Below are 19,810 nucleotides of genomic sequence, written 5' to 3'. Positions count from 1 at the left end.
TTATAAAGATAGAAGTGACAAAGAGAGATAATACACATTGTTATCTTAATAAACATAGGTCTCACATTTTGTCTGATGCTGTGCTGATAACAAAGCTCTTTCATTACACTCTTTTCCGGAAGCTTCACCACAAATCTCTGAGTTACTCTCACCATTTTAAGATGGAGACAACCAGGGCTGACAGAGACTAGAAGACTTGCCTAAATGACTCAGAGACAGAGCAGCCAATTCCCAGATCTGAGCTCTCCTCATTGCCCTGCAATGATGCCCACAGAGCACCAGCATTAGCCAGAGGGTGGTTTGTAGGTCTCTTGACCAACAATCCTATAGTGAGCTGAATTCTCACCCTAATCAAAAGGATATGTGGGGCTTCCCTGGTGGCGCAGTGGTTGGGAGTCCGCCTGCCGATGCAGTGGATACGGGTTCGTGCCCCGGTCCGGGAGGATCCCGCGTGCCGCGGAGCAGCTGGGCCTGTGAGCCGTGGCCGCTGGGCCTGCGCATCCGGAGCCTGTGCTCCGCAACGGCAGAGGCCACGGCAGTGAGAGGCCCGCGTACTACAAAAAAAAAAAAAAAAAAGGATATGTGAGTTCTACTGTGCTAACAGGAATATTAAGATTTACCTTGGGAAAAAAAATCCCAGTACATCCTTTCTCATTCTTAAATATAACCCTACCATGTTCTTTTGCAATTATGAATTGATTCTATGGGAGAACAGAAAATTTGATCACATGGATAAGGTATTCTCTCTCCTCTCTCCACCTTTCCCACAGTGCTCCCTATTTGGAGTGAATATTCTTTGAGTTCTGCATCCTTGTACAATAAGCAGGCTTTAGCTGTGGTTGTTTTTAAAAAATGCTATATGGTTTACTGAATTGAAAAAAAAATCCCCATATTTTACAGCTCTCTCTCCTACCTTGGGTTTCATTTTCCCAACTTAACAGCATTTACTTTAGGAAAAGGATTTTACATCACTGGCGCAAAGAACAGAGGCACCTTTATTGCATCTACATTCACTGGGCTGCAAAGACCCTGCACATTTTCAGTCCGTTGCTTATCATTCCTATTCAGGCCATCCCTGGACTCATCACATTTGTGAGATTTGATTTTTCTCCTCTTTCTCATCTGAGAGCAGGTGGACCAAGACAGTTCTTTGGAGGCTCGACAAGTGATTTCTCTTGAGAGAGGCACACCTCTCTAGTCTGCCAAGGAATGAAAATTCAGACAATCACATAGATCATTTTGAATGCTGCCAAGTAAATTCCACCAAATGCTACTGGCAATAATTACAACATGTCACTGGGAAATGTGGTGATTTTCTTCTGGCATCAGGCTTCAGCCTTGTCCTGAGTGCCACGAAAATGACACAGAGAGGACATAAACAGCTTTCTCCATAGATATAGCATACAGTTCTCATAATCAGGGAAATGAAGGGGTTGATGTGCTTCCTTACCTTGAAATGTCTAGAACAGGGTGCCAGGGATTAAGTAGGAACCACCTGGAACTTACTGTTCTTTGCTGACAGCACACTTGTCAACTTCTCCAAAAATTAGGTAAAGTGGTGAAGAAAGACCACCATTTTGTTATAAGCAGGGCTCTAGGTCCCGACTGAGGAAAGAAAATAACCTGTTGTAGCTTACAAAAAGAAAAGCTCTTCTGTAAGAATGGAAAGTCCTGAAAGCCAGTATGAGAGTCAGCTCCCCAGGAGGTGATAGCATCCCAAAGTCTACTAGGATTTTAGGGTCAGCCACAAGATTGTCTTTTATACAAGCAGGGCTAGGAAGTCTCATCAGAGGACCGAGCAAGGTCATGGGCAAAGCAGCTGTGTGACCCAAGTTAAAAAAAGAAAAAGGAAAAAAATATATAGTAAGAAGCCAAGGAACGCTGCAGAAATGGCGAGAAAAGACAGAGACGCATAGGAGGGATAAGACAGGAGGAGGGAGTCGGGGAGGGCGGGGAGAGAGGAGAAAGCTGAGCGCGGACGTCAGGAACAAAAGCTCCAGCGGAGTCTGGCGGAGGCACTAAGGGAGCATGGGGTGTTTTGAATAATTATTAAAATTAGCATGTGTCTGCGCCATCCTGTGGGTGTGGCGCGCAGCGGAGTGTAAACTCTAGCGGGGCTGGAGCAAACATTCGATTAGCGGCAGCAGCCTGCCAGCCTGCCCGAGGAGCGTGAGGACCAGCGCGCGGCACAGCGACCGCACGATGGCCTCGTCTCAAGGGAAGAACGAGCTGAAATTCGCCGACTGGATGGCCACTCTGCCCGAGAGCATCCACAGCATCCCCCTCACCAATTTAGCCATCCCAGGTAGGCGCGCTGAGGCTGCCGACGGGGCGCTCGGCGTCCGCTCCACCTGCCCCGCCCTGCTTTATCTGCCACGAAGTGGTAACTTGCCACGATGCCCGCGGGAGGGAAACTCGTCTCCAGGGGTGGGTCTCGGCCAGGAGAGTGCGTGCCTGGGAGCCTCCGGGCTCCTGGCGTTTTCCAAACGTCTGGGGACCGCGGCGCGGGGAGTCAAGGTGACTGATTTCCCATGGGTTTTTGAAGCAGGTTGTGTGAGAGGGCTGGGGCAGGGGAAAGGCTTGGCTCCAGGACGGCCCCTCGTGCCCCCCTGCCACGTTTTCCCCGAAGACTTGGGGCTGGGGGCGATTTCTGGGGCTGTGGGGTGATAGTGACCGGCGAGAGCGAGCTGCTGTCCTAAGGGCTCGGCTCCGGCCCGTGGACCTCCCACTCCATCCCTGTCACGGAATCAAGCGGATCTGGTGGATTTCTCTGTTAGAACCTTACCCGAGTCATTAATATTCGTCCCTAGTCTCCTTTAAAGAGACAAAGCGCTTCCCGAAGAGTGATGAAAGTTCAGGGACCCGCGGCGGCGGCGTGATCGCTGCCCTTGACCGGGAGCTGAAGGGGGAGAGGAGAGGAGGGAGCAGTTTCCTGATCTGCGTGGACATAGAGGGCCTGGCCGGGTGGCCGCCGTCTGGATTTTGGTCCAAGGGCTGTTAGCAGCCTACAGCGCGCGGGTCAGGAAAGCAAACCCTCGTGGACCGTGCATTTGTTGTTCGGGACAGAAGCTGGGCAGGGGAACCTGCGTGAGCTGCGGTGGAGGGGTGGGATTAATAGGCAAATCTTAGGGAAAAGATGATTGCGGCGGTGTCCGGACAGGCTAGCAGGACGGAAGCCTGGGCAAAGCGAGGAAGAGACTGGAGGCATCCAGAGGCTTCAGCATAGCGCGCACGACTGGGACCAGAGGACGAGGCAGGTTTTTGGGACGGCAGCGCAGCAGACCCTAGTTCGGATGTGCAGGAGGGAGGGTCGTTTCAGGACGGTGTACCACGGTGGCAGCTGGGGACACAGCCATACTTCGTTGACTTTTCGCTTGGGCTGAGGGTGCAGGTGCCTGACCCTTCCAGGACTCAGCTTAGAGGGCAAAATACCCTGCCCCAAGCTGTGCCGTGTTATCAGGTTCAACCTTCTGGTCTGCCTTCTCTAGATCTGCCCTATCCGGCGCCCCCTCTCAGCCACTGGGGGAAATCATGCTTAAAAAAAAAAAGAGGAAAAGATGGGTTTTCTTGAAAATCCCAAGAGTCTCTAACCAGTAGCCCTGGAATTGATCAGTAACTCAAATCAATGGTCGTTCATCAAGTGGATGTTTGGTGGTTATTATAGGCACAGGCTACACTCTGAGAGCCAACCCTGGAAGGGGAGGGTTCATCTACTTTTGTCCTTCTTCAAGAGGTAGCTTCCCAAGAGCCCAGGCGTCTCCAAGGACAAGAACAAGACAGCTTCTCCACTCTGCACTTACCCTGCTCCCTGGGTGAGCCTGGGGATCGCTCTTTTGAAGGAGACCATAGAAAGCACAGAACTTTGTTGGGAAAATTCCACTCTCACTTCCACAGGCATTCCTATCTTCTTTCCTTCCTTCCTTTTTATTTTTTGGTTTTTAGAAGGTTACTTTTACATGGTCTCACCTGAGAATTTGTGTTCACATAAAAGGTAAGAAGGGCAAGGACTCTGTTGCCAGCCTCCTGATAGGTGACTTTCCAGAGACACAGGGAGGTTAAAAGCGCAAGTTCACACTGCAAGTTCTGAGGGATGGTATGATACTATGTCTGAATCTAACTTACTTTTTTATAATACTTCACTTTTCAAAGCCCTAGTATGTAACCCAGATCACATAATCCTTCCCCAAACCTTGTGAAGCAGTCGATGCTGATAAGTATTAACTCCATTTCACAGATGTGAAAATTGCACCTCAGTGAAGGGAAATGACCTACAATCAGTTCAGTGATATAACCCTTAAAATGGTCCTTAGGAAAAAATCTCCTAGGAATTTTGGAGGGAAATGCTTTGGGGTTTGTATCTGGATGATTCAGCAACAACAAGTACTAATCAGGGTGAGAGGACAAGGGAATAGGCATTAGCAGGAACAGGATGAATTTTCTTTCCACAGGACAAAGTGAAAACCTGAGGTCAGAGGCTTTGATATTCTGATAGTCCTACAGCAGAGACATACTGATGATGGCATTGGATGCAGTGGGAATTTCCACTGCTTTCCCAACTCCTCTTAGTTTTATACTCAAAGTGGATCCCCTGCAAAGCCTTCCATTCTCACCCTCAATACTTCTGAGAAAAAATAAACCCCTATTTCACCAATCTACACGCCTGAATTTCTCCATGATTCTGTAATGTACATTTGGCAGATCCGCACATATAAATCCAGGTTTAAAAAGGGGCTTGATACCTTTCCGCATTACTCAACTTGTGAGAATTTTTGGAGGAAAAAAGACGTTCAAACTTCGATAGTCAGGGAAGACTAATTGGAGACTATTAAACACTAATGGAATAATTGCCTTAAAATCATGCTAATAGCTTCCTGGCTGCTGCTTGTTTACTTGGCCAGTTGCTACAGCTTGAATTAAGTAATTATCTCCACCATTTAAAACCACTCCTGATGTACCACACAAGTGTTTTTCTGTAGAAGGGAACGGCTGCTCGGTCATCCTCAAAGCTTCAGGTTTTCTTAGGTGGAGCAACTGGAGAGTGAAGAGCTGTCTAATTATGAAGCCATCCACCTGGGGCAGCTGATCTGGATCACCCAGAGCTAGTGCAAAGAACAATCTGCAGGTGTGTGATATTCCCCACCAGGTGTGCAGTTCTGGCATCTTTAAATGTTTCTCAAGTGTCTGCATCTTGATTGCTTTCATAACCAAATTTCTCAGTGGCTGTTTTGCATTGAAATGGCCTCATGATTTGGTATTGACTGGCCTAAGGAATTAAATTAGTAATCGGTATTAGTAGTTTTACTTTCACTTTATTTTTCAAAGGAATGGTAGTGTCGTAACACACTGACAGTTATTCGGATTTCGGTCTCATTTGTCTTTTCTTCCTATCTCTGATGACACCAAGCTAAGTTTTCATTCATACATGTTTGCTTAACAATATCCTGGCATTTTGGTTTATGAATAATGTGTCCTGTCACCACAAACAGTTGAGAGAGGATAAACAGGGATGGAAGCAGGGAGACAAAGTATCAAATTCAGGTGAGGTCTGATGAATTTCTGGCATCTTTGAAGCCGAGTTCTAACTCTATAATCAGAGTGCTGCCAGAACCATTGTAAAAAGATCCATCATGGGAGCAAGCAAGCTATTGCTTGTAATTTGTTGGTGATCTGGATCTATGACAGGGAGTCATTCTGTCCAAAATCTAAAAGATCAGGAAGGGTTTTTACTCCATGGGAGGGGTCCGTTATGCATTTTCTGATATGTGATGAAAGTCTTCTTCACATAATACAGTAAATTGACCATGTAATAATGAAAGATTGGCTAAAATGTTGTGGGACTAGAATCTCAGAAAGAGTGTATGTTTCCTTGGTGTCAGAGTTGATTACTGAGTTGACCACCAGTTGGCCTTCGAGCTGGACCCGGGCAGAGTTTGCTTACCCCATCCCCTGTCTTTGGAATGTACTTTCTGCCCACTGTTCACACAGTGGGAACCATTTTCAAGGATGCAGCCTTGAGAGAGCAATGTGTTACTGAGACCATCTGGACAGTGTAAGTGGCTGAACCTCTTTAAGGCCTCTATATAAACTTTTAAGATTCTGGCGGGTAGGTGCGGAGATCCAGTCATCTTGCAGCTGCCTTAAAACAAGCTTCTTAGGTAAGTTCCCTGCTTATTAAACTTGCCACCTACCAATCTGGAAGTGATATGCCTTTCTTTGGTCTCTCCCTTGCCAGTTTTCAAATCAAAACTTGAACAGGAATTGTTAATTGTACTTTAGATAAGGAACACAGAAATGCTTTAGAAATCGATCACTGTTCTTGTAGATTTTGTACACTCTTCCAGAAAATGCTAACACCAATGAAAAAGAACCGTCTTACTTAGGGAAACTAGATGTTTATATAGCTCCAGTTTCTGTGTTCTTGTGTTGGCTTTTATTAGTTTTAAATTTCTTCCCTCACAGTGATCTCTTCTTGTTGTTCCTGGAGCCAACTATCTTCCTTTTCCTTATAATTTACTATTTCTATTTTGATTAGGATGAGACAATCTACAGAGCAAATCTGGGACTGGGTCTAATTGTACAAGTTTCTTTTAAAACACAGGGCATTCTTTTTCATCATTTTAGTTCTGATAGTGATATGGAAGTTAATTTTTCAAAGCAATCAAAAAACAACAAAATTGTTTAGAATGACTATCTTTCTTGTGTTGCCTTTCCAATTCCCAGTTTTGTTTTTGATTTTGCTAAAAAGAAAAAAATTGAATATCTGGAACATAATTTATCGTACTGGGGCTCTTTCTTGATGAATTGAACTGAATCACCAACTATTACTAATCAATATAAAATGACACTTCCGTCATTTTACAATTTACAGAGTGTTTTCTCATGAACACACATGCTTTTCACACGTTCTATCAATAGTGTCCTCAGGCCTTGCTACTCAACGTTGATCCAGGGACCAGCGGCATCAGCATACATGGGTGCTTGATAGAAATGCAGCGTCTTGGACCCCAGCCCTCAGGCCGATTTAATCACAGTCTGCATTTTAACAAGGTCCCCGGGTGATTTATATACCCATTTAGTTTGAGAAACACTGCTTAGGGTATCTCTAAGAGGAACCTTTATGTAAGTGGCAGAACCAAATTTAAATATACATCTTTGACTAAGTTCTTTCTAATGGACCATGCAGTCTATCTGTGAGTGTTAAAATTTACAATCAGGCTTAGATCCAGAGCCCCCATATCTGACTCAAGGCTAATGGCCCAGGTTGGGAACATTTCTGATAACTGACATTACAGTTCAATAAAATCACAATAAAAGTGATTTAATTGCTACCTAAGTGTTCAAATTAGGTCACTGTGATAAATGTAAAATCTTCCCCCTCATTTCCTTAAAGTCCTGATGCTCATTGATACCAGCCGTCAACAGCACTTAAAATCAGACCATCTGGTGATGCTACTGGTCACTAATGACAATTTAGGAGACACTCCATATTGGTTCTTGTCCATTTAATCCCACTTTTTTGTGCGTGTTACAGGACCAGCTACTTTTGTTATATTTATAGGTCACAGATTTGTTCACCTTATCTATAAACTAAAACTTTTCAATATTGCTCTGAAGTAATAGTGGCATCATAAATGCAAACTGTAGTAATAATCAGCATCAGAAAGATCTCAGACACAAAGGTCAACAGTAACTTGAGTTTTGATGGAAAGAAGATCAATCATCGTATTTGCAAACCATACCTCATTTATTTAAATCATGGTTTATATGGAATAGAAACATGCATAAATGTGGTTATAACTCACTTGCTTGAATTTTAGTTATTTTAGCATAATCAGTGCGCTAAAAGAGTTAAAATTTTAAAAAGAACCTTCAAGTTGTTAAAATAGATACGTTTATATGTTAAGGCTCACACACTTTACTCATATGAAGATTTCTCATATCATTACTTAGTTTCTTGTATCCTATTTAATTCCAACCCTACCTAATGAAAATAGAAAGAATAAGTTACAAAGAGGAGGAGTAAAACTGTTGAGTGACATACATCAGCAATAAAAATAGGAAATATTTATGAGGAAAGACTAATAAATGAGGATACAGGGACACAAAATGTAATGGTCCCTAAACTCTATCAGCCCCAAAGTAAAATCGGAGTCATGTTCATTGTCAGTTTTGACCGCTCTCAAGTACCTCCTTCATGGACTTCCAAATAGTTCTAGAGGGCTTCCCTGATGGCGCAGCGGTTAAGAATCAGCCTGCCAATGCAGGGGATACGGGTTTGAACCCTGGTCTGGGAAGATCCCACATGCCGCGGAGCAACTAAGCCCGTGGGCCACTCTTTAGAACGACTGCTCTTTAGAACGACTAATGAGCCCGCACACCACAATGACTGAAGTCCTTGTGCCTAGAGCCTGTGCTCCACAGCAAGAAAAGCCACTGCAATGAGAAACCCACGCACCGCAATAAAGAGTAGACCCTCTCACCGCAACTAGAGAAAGCCAATGAGCAGCAATGAAGATGCAACGTGGCCATAAATAAATAAATAAATAAATAATAAATAAAATAATTTAAAAACCCCAAATAGTTCTAGAAATCTCTGGAAAAATTCTTAAATATGTTTTATGAACCGATTTTGTGGGCTAACACACATAGTATCAGCAATTTTCCTTCTTTCCTGTTTTGGGGGAACCTATGGGAAGTTGTCATGTTTGCTGCTTTGACATGTAGAGGAACTGTACTTCCATAGTTTTATACCCAAAACACCACTGCTGCTGGCAGACCCACCAGGGCTTGTGCTAAGTCTGCAGAGGCCCAACACTGAGGATGTTAATGAGTAACAAGGGCCTTGGATTCCACTATGGTCAAAGGCTCTCAGAACTGGGTTTCCCCCATTGTGGAAGGTGCTGATGCCAGTTCTACTGCTTATGCTGTCACTGCTGAAGCCATGAGTGCCAACACTGCCAGATCCTTTCAGTCCTTTTGCTTTTTGTATGGATGCCAACAAAAGAGCTCTTTGAATTTATGTTGATTCTTTGGTGTTGCCACCTTGCCCTAGGACTCAGGTATGAGTTTATGAGGGCCGGACAGAGGACAATAGGTTTTATTCTGTACTCTGCATCATTCTCAATGTTCATTCACTCTCTGCATGCACATGTGCGTGTGCGTGTGTGTGTGCATGCCCATAGGTGTGTCAACTTTCTCTTAAGATAACTGCTTTTCCAAGAAGCTTCTTGATATTTCCATTAAGTAGACCTCTGGTGCTACCTAATTAATCATTCCTCCAGACAGGCCCAGAGTAGGAACAGAAGCTGGGGTCCATACTGTTCCCAGTGAACAGCCTGGGACAATGTAAATAGAGCCAAATAATCTGATAGACCTAAGGTAGTTATTAACACCTTCATTGCTTTAAAGCACATTAATAGAGTAATTGATGTGTTCTGATCCTTCAAGAGAAGGTTAAATCTCATACACACATATGCACACATTTTAACTATTGTTGGTTAAAGGGGTCAGCTCTGTTAATCTGGAAATTTTACCTATTACCACCAATGAGGTTTATCCATAACCATTACCCATGGGCACTCAAGGAACTTCTAGGTACAATCATGGAATTTGTTATCCTCAAGAAGCTTATAGATTCTCTTAGTTCTCTTTCTCTGTGTAGGGTTAGGATCAGTCTCAGAAGATTGGGGACCAGAAAATTATAAAAATCATATATTCTAGAAGGCAGGGGAAAGTGAGAGAGAAAATTACCATGGTTCAAATGAAATTCGGCAACCAGAAGCTTTCTACAGCACCATATGCTTTTATTATGCTCTATTAAGAGAGGAAAATGGGTCAGAAGGAGACAGTTAAACATGCTTGAGAAGCTGCCAGGATTAGTCACCTCCGGAGATCAGGTACTGAAATGGATGGTCCATTGGTTTGTTAGATGTGCTCTTGTTATGTTCCTATATTTCATTATAGATCCTGGGAGTGGACAACTCTTACACCACTCTATCTTAAATGTCAGCTAATGTTACGTTTCACATAGAAGAATTCTTCTTGTGAATTAATTTTTATGAAGCAGCCATGTTTATCCTTGGTCAACATTATAAATGATGGTTGTGTTCCTTGATTCACTTGGAGAATTGTTCTTCATGAAGGTAAGTGGACTCTGATGAATGAATGACAATCTTAGTTGCCTTGTAGGCTTCCCTGGAGGTCCCCTCTGTCTTGTTGGCTGGTGAAGAGGAAGATGTACTTGAAGGGGTCTTCATGGGCAAATGGGAACCTATTTCAATACACAACTCTGACTATACTCCTCTGTTGCCATGTGGAGGAGGAGGAAGATGAGAAGAAGGAGGAACAGGGCTGTCTCAGTACAGAATTAGCCCTAAACACACTCCTGCCATGACCTGCTCTGGGCTTTTCTCAGGAAAAAAAAATTGGTCAAGGAGATATAAAGGTATCACCTTGAAAGCTGCTAGAAAGGAAGGCTGCAGAACTGTCACCCCTCATGTCCTCGTTTCTCTTTGCATCAGTTCAAATTCCTTGGGTCTAGCATTAGAGTTTCACTCTTGAAAATGTCCTTAATTCTCATCTTACTCTTTCTTGTTCTGCTTACTTGGAAGAAACTCCAACTCAGTTAAACTCATCTTTCTACATTTTCCAATCCCAGAAAACTTCAGTGGCTAAATATTTTTGAAGAAAGGGTACACAGCCTGGATGGCTCCATTAACTAGACATTTTTGACCATGAATCTTAATGCACATCCTTAGTAATCTTACTGCATATCCCTAGTAATCTGACTGCATATCCCTAGTAACTTCATTTTCCTATTCTCTGAGATAATAACTTCATACTCTTCTGCTTCTCAAATCAATATATCCCTCCCACCTCACTCTAAACTTATGACCTCACCTCTTATTTTACAGGAAAAAAATAGATGCAAACAGATAAGAACTTTCTCAGTTTCCCACAATTAACCCATCACCCCCCTGCATCTATTTCTGCATATTCTGTATTTTCTTTAGGTAAGAAGAAGTCATGACCTGATCCTACCTAAGTCTAGCTTCTCTACTCATGGTCTGGATCCCATTCACTCAAATCTCCTACGTTTGATCTCAAATTTATCCCCTCTCTTTCCTGCCACTACCGGATCATTTCAGTCGCTATACAAACATATATTACTATCAATATTACCTCTCTTAAAGAAATAAAAATCCCCCTTGACTCCACACCTGTGTCTCTATCCACTGCACTATTTCTCTGATAGTTGTAAAAATATCCCCTCTGTCTTCAGGTTATTTCCTTTCCTCTGCCTACTGCATACTAATCTCATTATTTCCCCACCACTGCACTAAAATTGTTTTTATCTAGGTTGCCAAAGATTTTTTTTTTTTGCTAAAGTTAATGGATAATTCTCTATCATCTTATTTGACTTTTCAGCATCGTTTGATGTGACTGACCACACTCCTCTTCTTGAAACATGTTCTTCCTTTGGTTTCTTAAGACACTGTTTTTGTGTGTGTGTGGTTAAAAAACACATGACATAAGATTTACCCTGTTAATGGTTTTTTAAGTGTTCAGTATTATTAATTATAAGCACAAAGGTGTATAGAAGATCCCTATAACTTTTTCATCTTGCATGACTGAAACTTTATACCCATTAAATAGCAACTCATCATTTTCCCTTCCCACTAGGCCCTGCAACCACCATTCTACTTTCTACTTTGATGAAGTAGATACCTACTTCATGTAAGTAGAATAATGTAGTATTTGTTCTTTTGTGACTGGATTATTTCACTTAGCATAACGTACTCAAGGTTCATTCATGTTGTAGCATATGTCAGGATTTCCTTCCTTCTTCACAGCTGAGTAATATTCCATTGCATGTATATATACCAATTTCGTTTATATATTCATCTGTCAGTGGACATTTAGGTTGTTTCTGTATCTTGACTATTGGGAATAATGGTGCAATGAACATGGGAGGGCTAATATCTCTTTAATAGCCTTTTTCAATTATTTTGATTAAATACCTAGAAGTGGGATTGCTGGGTCATATAGTAGTTATATTTTTAACTTTTTGAGGAAATGCCATATTGTTTTCTGTAGCAGCTGCGTCATTTTACATTCCTACCAACAGTGAACAAGGGTTCCAATTTCTCCATATCTTCACCAACATTTGTTATTTCTGGGGTTTTTTTTGATAATTACTATCCTAACAGGTGTGGGTTGATATCTCATTGTGGTTTTGATTTTAATTTCCCTGATGATTAGTGATGCTGAACTTCCATTCATCTACCTTTTGGCCATTTGTATGTCTTTTTAGGAGAAATGCCTATTTAAGTCTTTTGACATTTTTTAGTCAGGTTATTTGGTATTTGGTTGTAGGAGTTGATATATTTTGGAAATTAATTCCTTACAGATATATGATTTGTAAATGTTTTCTCCCATTTCATAGGTTGCATTTTCACTGTGTTGATTGCTTCCTTTGCTATCCAGAAGTTCTTTAGTTTCATATAGCTCCACTTGTCTACTTTTTCTTTTGTTGTCTGTGCTTTTCATGTTGTAACCAAGAAATCATTGCCAAGGTCAATGTCCAGAAGCCTTCCCCTCATGTTTTCTTCTAGAACTTTTACAATTTTAGGTCTTACATTTAGATCTTTAGTTCATTCTGAGCTTATTTGTGTATGACGTATGGTCCAGTTTCATTCTTCTGCATGTAGATATCCATTTTCCCAACACATTTGTTGAAGAGACTAAACATTCATCGTTGTGTACTCTTGACACCCTTGTCGAAGATCAGGTGACTGTATATGTGTGGGTTTATTTCTGGGTTCTACGTTTTGTTCTGTTGGTCTATACGTTTGTCTTTGTGCTAGTACCATACTGCTTTGATTGCTTTAGCTTTGTAATATGTTTTGAAACACAAAGGTTTATGCCTCCAGCTTTGTTCTTCTGTCTTAAGATTGTTTTGTTTATTTGGAGTCCTTTGTGGTTCCATATGAATTTTAGCATTGTTTTTTTCTATTTCTGTAGAAAAAATGCCATTGAGGTTTTGACAGGGATTGCTTTGAATCTGATTACTTTAGGTAGTTTGGGTGTTTTAACAACACTAAGTCTTTCATCCACAAACAGGGGATGTGTTCCCTTTTATTTGAGTCTTCTTTAATTTTTCACAAATGTTTTTCAGTTTTCTGAGTACAAGTCTTTTACATCCTTGGTTAAGTTTTGTTTGTTTGTTTGTTTTTGGCCATGCCATGCGGCATGTGGGATCTTAGTTTCCCAACCAGGGATCAAACCCGTGTCCCCTGCTGTGGAAGTGTGGAATCTTAACCATTGGACCACCAGAGAAGTCCCCCTTGGTCAAGTTTATTCTTAAATATTTTATTCTTTTTGATGCTGTTATATATAAGATTGTTTTCTTAAATTCCCTTTTGGATTGTTGATTTTTAGTATATAGAAACAAAACTGATTTTTGTATGTTGATTTTGATCTCACAACTTTACTAAAAGCATTTATTCTAACAGGTTTTTGTTGATTTTGTTGTTGTTGTTGTGTGTATGTGTGTAATCTTTAGGGTTTTCTACATATAGAATCATGTCATCTATAAACGGAGATAATATTAGTTTTTTCTTTCCTATTTGGATGTCCTTCATATCTTTTTCTTGTTTAATTGCTCTGGCTAGATTTCCAGTACTATGCTGAATAGAAGTGGTAACAGTGGGTATACTTGCTTTCTCCTGATCTTAGCAGAATCATTTTCAGCTTTAACTATGATGTTAGCTGTGAGCATTTCATTTTTTATGTTAAGGTAAATATCCTTCTGGTCCCAGTTTGTTGAGTATTTTTATCATAAAAGGGTGTTGAATTTTGTCAAATGCTTTTTCTGCACCTATAAAGATGATCATGTGATTTTTACCCTTTATTCTGTTAATGATGTATCACATTGATTGATTTTCATATGTTGAATGTTCCTTGCACTCTTGGATTAAATCCCACTTCGTCATAGTGTATGATTCTTTTAATGTGCTATTGAATTTGGTTTGCTAGTATTTTGTTGAGGAATTTTGCCTTTATATTCATCAGGGATATTGGACTATAGTTTTCTTGTAATGTCTTTGGCTAGCTTTGGTATCAGCGTAATGCTGGTCTCAAAAATGAGTTTGGAAGTGTTCCCTCCTCTTTAACATTTTATAAGAGTTTAAGAAAGATTGTCATTAACCCTTTAAATATTTGTTAGAATTTAGCACTAAAGCTGCCTGGTCCTGGGTTTTGCTTTGCTTAGAGATTTTTAATTACCGATTCAATCGCCTTATTAGTTATGGGTCTGTTCAGATTTTCTATTTCTTCATGATTCAGTCTTGGTAGAGTGTATGTTTCAAGAAATTTATCCATTTATTCCAGGCTATACATTTCATTGGCATAAAATTGTTCATAGTAGTCTCTATTAATCCTTTTTGTTTATGTGGCCTCAGTTGTAATGTCTCTTTTTCATTTCTGATTTCATTTATTTGAGTCTTCTCTTTTTTTCTTAGTCTTACTATAGGTTTGTCAACTGTGTCTATCTTTTCAAAATACCAACTCTTAGTTTTGATGATTTGTTAAAGCTATTTTTCTATTCTCAGTTTTATGTATTTCCTCTCTAATCTTTATTATTTCCTTTCTTCTATTAACATTGGGCTTAATTTGTTCTTTTATTTTCTAACTTCTTGAGGTATAGAATTAGGTTGTTCACTTAAGTTTTTTTTAATGTTTTAAATCAGAAAAGACATACTGTACTTGTTTGAAATTTTTTGCCTTAAAAGAGATCTTTCTTCTTTTTATAATGAAGGTGTTTATTGCTATACACTTTGTTCTTACTAATGCATTTGATGCATCTCATAAGTTTTGGTATGGCATGTTTTCATTTCCTTTGTCTCGAGGTATTATCTAATTTCCATTTTGATTTCTTACTTGACCTATTTGTTATTAAAGAGTATATTGTTTAATATCCATATATTAAAGAAATTTTCAGCTTTATTCTTCTATTGATTTCTAGTTCAATTTTATTGTGGTCAGAAAAGACACTTGGGGCTTCCCTGGTGGCGCAGTGGTTGAGAGTCTGCCTGCCAATGCAGGGGACACGGGTTCGTGCCCCGGTCCGGGAAGATCCCACATGCTGCAGAGCAGCTGGACCTGTGAGTGATGGCCGCTGAGCCTGCGTGTCCGGAGCCTGTTCTCCGCAACGGGAGAGGCCACAACAGTGAGAGGCCCACGTAACACAAAAAAAAAAAAAAAAAAGAAAGAAAGAAAAAAATATAAAGAGAAGACACTTGGTATGATTTCAATCTTTTAAATTTATTTAATCCTTTTGTTTTGTGACCTAACATGTGATTTATCCAGGAGAATGTTCTGTGTGTGCTGGATAAGAATGTGTATTCTGCTGCTGTTGGATGGAATGTTCTGTGTAATTTGGTCTATAATGTTGTGTTCAAATTCTCTGTTTCCTTGATCTTCCGTTTGAACATTCTATCCATTATGAAAGGTGGAGTATTGAAATCTCCTATTATTATAGAGTTATTATTTATCCCTTCAGTTTTGTCAATGTATGCTTTATATATTTATATACTCTGATGTTCGGTGTCTATATTTATTTATAATTTATATATCTCCATTGTTATGTGACCCTTATGTGACAGTTCTGTGACAGTTTTTGACTCTTGGACAGTTTTTTGACTTAAAGTCTATTGTGTCTGATATAAATATAACTGCTCCTACTCGCTTTTAGTTTCCATTTGCATGGAATATATTTTTCTATCCTTTCATTTTCAATCTATGTGTGTCCTTAAATCTAAAGTGAGTATCCTATTTCAACAGCACATTAAAAAGATCATGAACCATGGTCAAGTGGGTTTTATCCTTAGGATGCAAAGATTGTTCAACATACACAAATTAATAAATGTTATACATAGCATTAATATAGTAAAAAATAAAAATCACATGATTTCTCAATAGATGCAGAGAAAACATTTGACAAAATTCAATGCCATTTCATAATTAAATCTTTCAACAAATTAGGTACAGAGGGAATATATCTCAATGTAATAAAGGCCATATAGGACACATTCACAGCTAACATCATACTCATATGTAAAAAGCTGAAAGAGTTTCCTCTAAAAACAGGAACAAGACAAGCGTGCCCACTCTTACGACTCCTATTCAATCTAGTACTGGAAGACCTAGCCATAACAACTTGATAAGGAAAGAAATAAAAGTCATCCAAATCAGAAAGGAAGAAGTAAATTTTCTCAATTTACAGAAGACGTGATCTTATATATAGAAAACCCTAAAGGCTCCACCAAAAAAACTGCTAGAACTAATAAACAAATTCAGTAAAGTTGCTAGGTACAAAATCAATATACAAAAATTAGTTGCCTTTCTATACACGAAAAACAAAATATCTGAAAGAGAAAAAAGGAAAACAATCCGATTTACAATAGTAAATTGAAACAATAAAATACTTAGGACTATAGGTACCCTTCAATTTTTGAAAGTTCGCTTTATGCCATTTTGCTTTTATGAAAGACCTACGTTAGTACTTATTTTTCTAACCAAAAAAAAATCTGAAGAAGATTTTCACTTTTACGAAAAAAAGCAAAAGGCAAAAAGTGTTCAAATTTGTTTTGCAGTGAGCCATTACAAAGGCAGCACTCACCCTGAGCTGCCAGAGTGGCACTTCTAAGCTCCATCCCTGGGGGCTATGCTCAGTGTCTCAGCATCAAGCCACCATACATTGAACTGTGTCTGTGAGCATCTTTGCATTATCTTGATTTATTTTATACATCAATTAACAACATCTGTCCTAATTGCTTCTTTGATTTATGCCATTTCTGCTTACAAAAGGTTTCATAGAAACACTCTATTTTCAGAGAGTATGGGAAACCTGTAAACTTAACCAAGGAGGTGAAATATCTGTACACTGAAAATTATGAGATGTTGATGAAAGAAATTGAAGAAGACAGAAATTAATGAAAGATATTCCATGTTGTGGGATCAGAATAATTAATATTGTTAAAATGCCCATACTACCCAAAGCCATCTATAAATTCAATGCAATCCCTATAAAAATTCCAATGGCATTTTTCACAGAAATAGAAAAAAAAATCCTAAAAGTCATATGGAACTACAAAAGACTTGAATAGCCAGAGCAATCTTGAGAAAGAAGAACAAAGCTGAAGCATCACACTTCCTGATTTCAAACTATACTACAAAGCTATAGTAATCAAAACAGTTTTCTACTGGCATAAAAACAGACATGTTGACCAATGGAATAGAATCAAGAGTCCAGAAATAAACCCGTGAATATGTGGTCAACTATTATTTGACAAGGGAGTCAATAATACTCAATGGGAAAAAGATAATCTTTTCAATAAATTGTGTTGGGAAAACTGGCAAGAGAATGAAATTGGACCCCTTTCTTATACCATACACAAAAATTATCTCAAAATGGATTAAAAACTTAAACATAAGGGCTGAAACTATAAAACTTCTTGAAGAAAACATAGGGAAAAGCTCCTTGACATTGGTCTTAGCAATGATTTTTTGGATATGACACAAAAAACACAAGCAGCAAAACTGAGAATGAATAGGTAGGACTACAACAAACTACAAAGCTTCTGCATGGCAGAAGAAATAATCAACAAAATGAAGAGGCATCCTAAAGAATGGTAGGAAATATTTGGAAACCATATATTTAATAATGGGTTAATTTTCAAAATATGTAAGGAATTCCTACAATTCAAGAGCAAAAAACAAATAAGCTGATAAAAACTGGCAGAGGACCTGAATAGACATTTTCCAAAGAAGACATACAAATGACCAACAGGTACATTAAAAGATGCACAAAGTCACTAATCATTGTTAGTTACTAGTCATCTAGTTACTGTCATCTCCCACATGAAATACTCCAAAGGCCTCCTAACCAGGTTCCCTGACCTCTTTTTGCCTTTCTACACAGAGTATCTTTTAAAAGTATAAATCAGGTACATCATTAACTTGTTTAAAACCCTCTGCATTTACTTACTAAAATTACTGGTCCCTATCTCTCTGACCTCGACTCTTTCTACCCTTTCCTTACTCACTAATCCCAGCTATTCTTTCTGGCCCTCATACCCTCCAGATTCCTCCCTGTCTTAGAGCTTTGCTTGGAATCTTCCTCCAGATTATCAACAGCCTGCCGCCTTCTCCTTATGGCCTCAAGTATGATGCCTTCTGCTCAGGAGATATTCCCTGACTGTGTTAGCCAATGCAGTTCACCTCCACCCTCATCATTTTTTCTAACAATTGATTGGCTTATCTTCTTCATAGTGCTTGGGTAACAATAATTAATTTATTTATATCTTATTGTCTGTCAACTGGGTAGAATATAAGCACCTTGAAGGCAGGACCTTATTTGAATCTTTTCTAGTGCCCAAAATATGCCTGGCCTATAGTTGTGTGGTATATATATGTTGACAAATGAAAAAGCCAGTATAGAGGGACTCTGATCTTGCACAAAAGATTCTGTTCTGTTGATCTGAGAACAAGCCAACCTAAAGAACTTATTTAAGTCAGCTCCATTATTCAAAATTTTTAACAAGTCTGGATAAAAAATGCGTTAATTTCAGTAAAGGGATGATCTCAGTGAACTTTAATAAAGACTATGCTGGGCTCAATGTTTTTTGAATGAGACACATGATAATTGAACAAAATGAAATAGAAATTTGTTTTATACAGCAGTTTTTAGCCATTATGGCACTGAATGTTCAACCAATTTCTTATAATTTATATACTTAATAATTGTTATAATAAAGACTTTGAAGAAATATTAGATTAGCCTGATCCTTCAAGGAAAAAAAAAAACTTTGCTATCTTTAATACTGCTTTGATTTTAAAGTTTTGTATTTCAGTTATCTATAAGTTGGTAATTCAAGTATGATCTGTATAGTGACTTATTGAACCAAAGTATAGTAATAATATTCAACTCCACAATTATTTTGAATAATGCTTTTATTAGCCTCTGTAAAGGAATATGAGGAATTCTATTAAAATACAACAAAAGTATACATGATAGCCACAAGGCAAAAAAGAGGATCCATCTACAAAACCAATGTAATGGATTTAAAATGTCATGTACAAAAGATGTAAGAGCTGGCACTTAACTGAAGAATGTGTTAACATGGGTGAAGTCAAGAAAGGGTTGAGATTAAAACAATGAAGACAATACAATACTAAGATCTCTCTTTGCTATACTTGGAACTAGAAGTAGTATAAGGAAAGGTTAGAACATTGTTTAGGGCAGATGGTGTGAAATGAACAAATGATAAAAAGAAATAAGGACTATGTAATTCAGGCAGAGGAGATATAGTTTAAAAATGCCGGCTCTGGTTTCAAACACCTGGGGTTTGTAGTGTGGCTTTGCCATTTATTAGCTCTGTGCTTCAGTTTTCTCAATTAAAATGTGGGGATAATAATAATACTTCATAGACTGTTATGAGTACTTCATAGGTATAATACTTCTTAGGTTGTTGTAAGGATTAAATGAGGATGCGTGTAAAGTGGCTAAGAAGGCCTGGTGTACATGATATTACCTACTCATGTTTCACTTGTGATTTTCAATCAGGATGAATAATCTTCAGAAGAAAAGTGAGAGGATTGTAAGAAAAAATGTTTTCAAATGTGTTCAAGCTTTTGTGCCAAGGCAATGTATATCTCTGGGTACTAAGAGGGAAAAATGATAAAATACTATAGAATCAAGGAATCATTTCTAGAGATTGTGAAAACTGAGGTATAAAGGTATGCAAAT

General features: G+C 39.2%; 1 protein-coding gene across 2 annotated transcripts in view; it reads left to right on the top strand.

Moving 5' to 3' along the window:
* The first annotated feature begins 1,782 nt into the window (after positions 1–1,782).
* The window catches only part of PLCXD3 (phosphatidylinositol specific phospholipase C X domain containing 3), a 207,020-nt gene continuing 188,992 nt past the window's right edge, over positions 1,783–19,810 (top strand). For both annotated transcript variants that reach the window (XM_029217280.1, XM_029217278.1), the window contains exon 1: positions 1,783–2,305. In XM_029217280.1, the coding sequence (XP_029073113.1) occupies positions 2,203–2,305 (103 nt within the window). In that variant the 5' untranslated portion in view covers positions 1,783–2,202. The remainder of the gene's footprint in view (positions 2,306–19,810) is intronic.

The sequence above is a fragment of the Monodon monoceros genome, unplaced genomic scaffold (assembly GCF_005190385.1).
Source record: "Monodon monoceros isolate NGI ecotype Baffin Bay Population unplaced genomic scaffold, NGI_Narwhal_1 Super_Scaffold_12, whole genome shotgun sequence".
NCBI classification, from domain to species: domain Eukaryota; kingdom Metazoa; phylum Chordata; class Mammalia; order Artiodactyla; family Monodontidae; genus Monodon; species Monodon monoceros.
The sequence above is the reverse complement of the archived record's forward strand: the minus strand, read 5'-3'. Positions and strand labels throughout refer to the sequence as shown.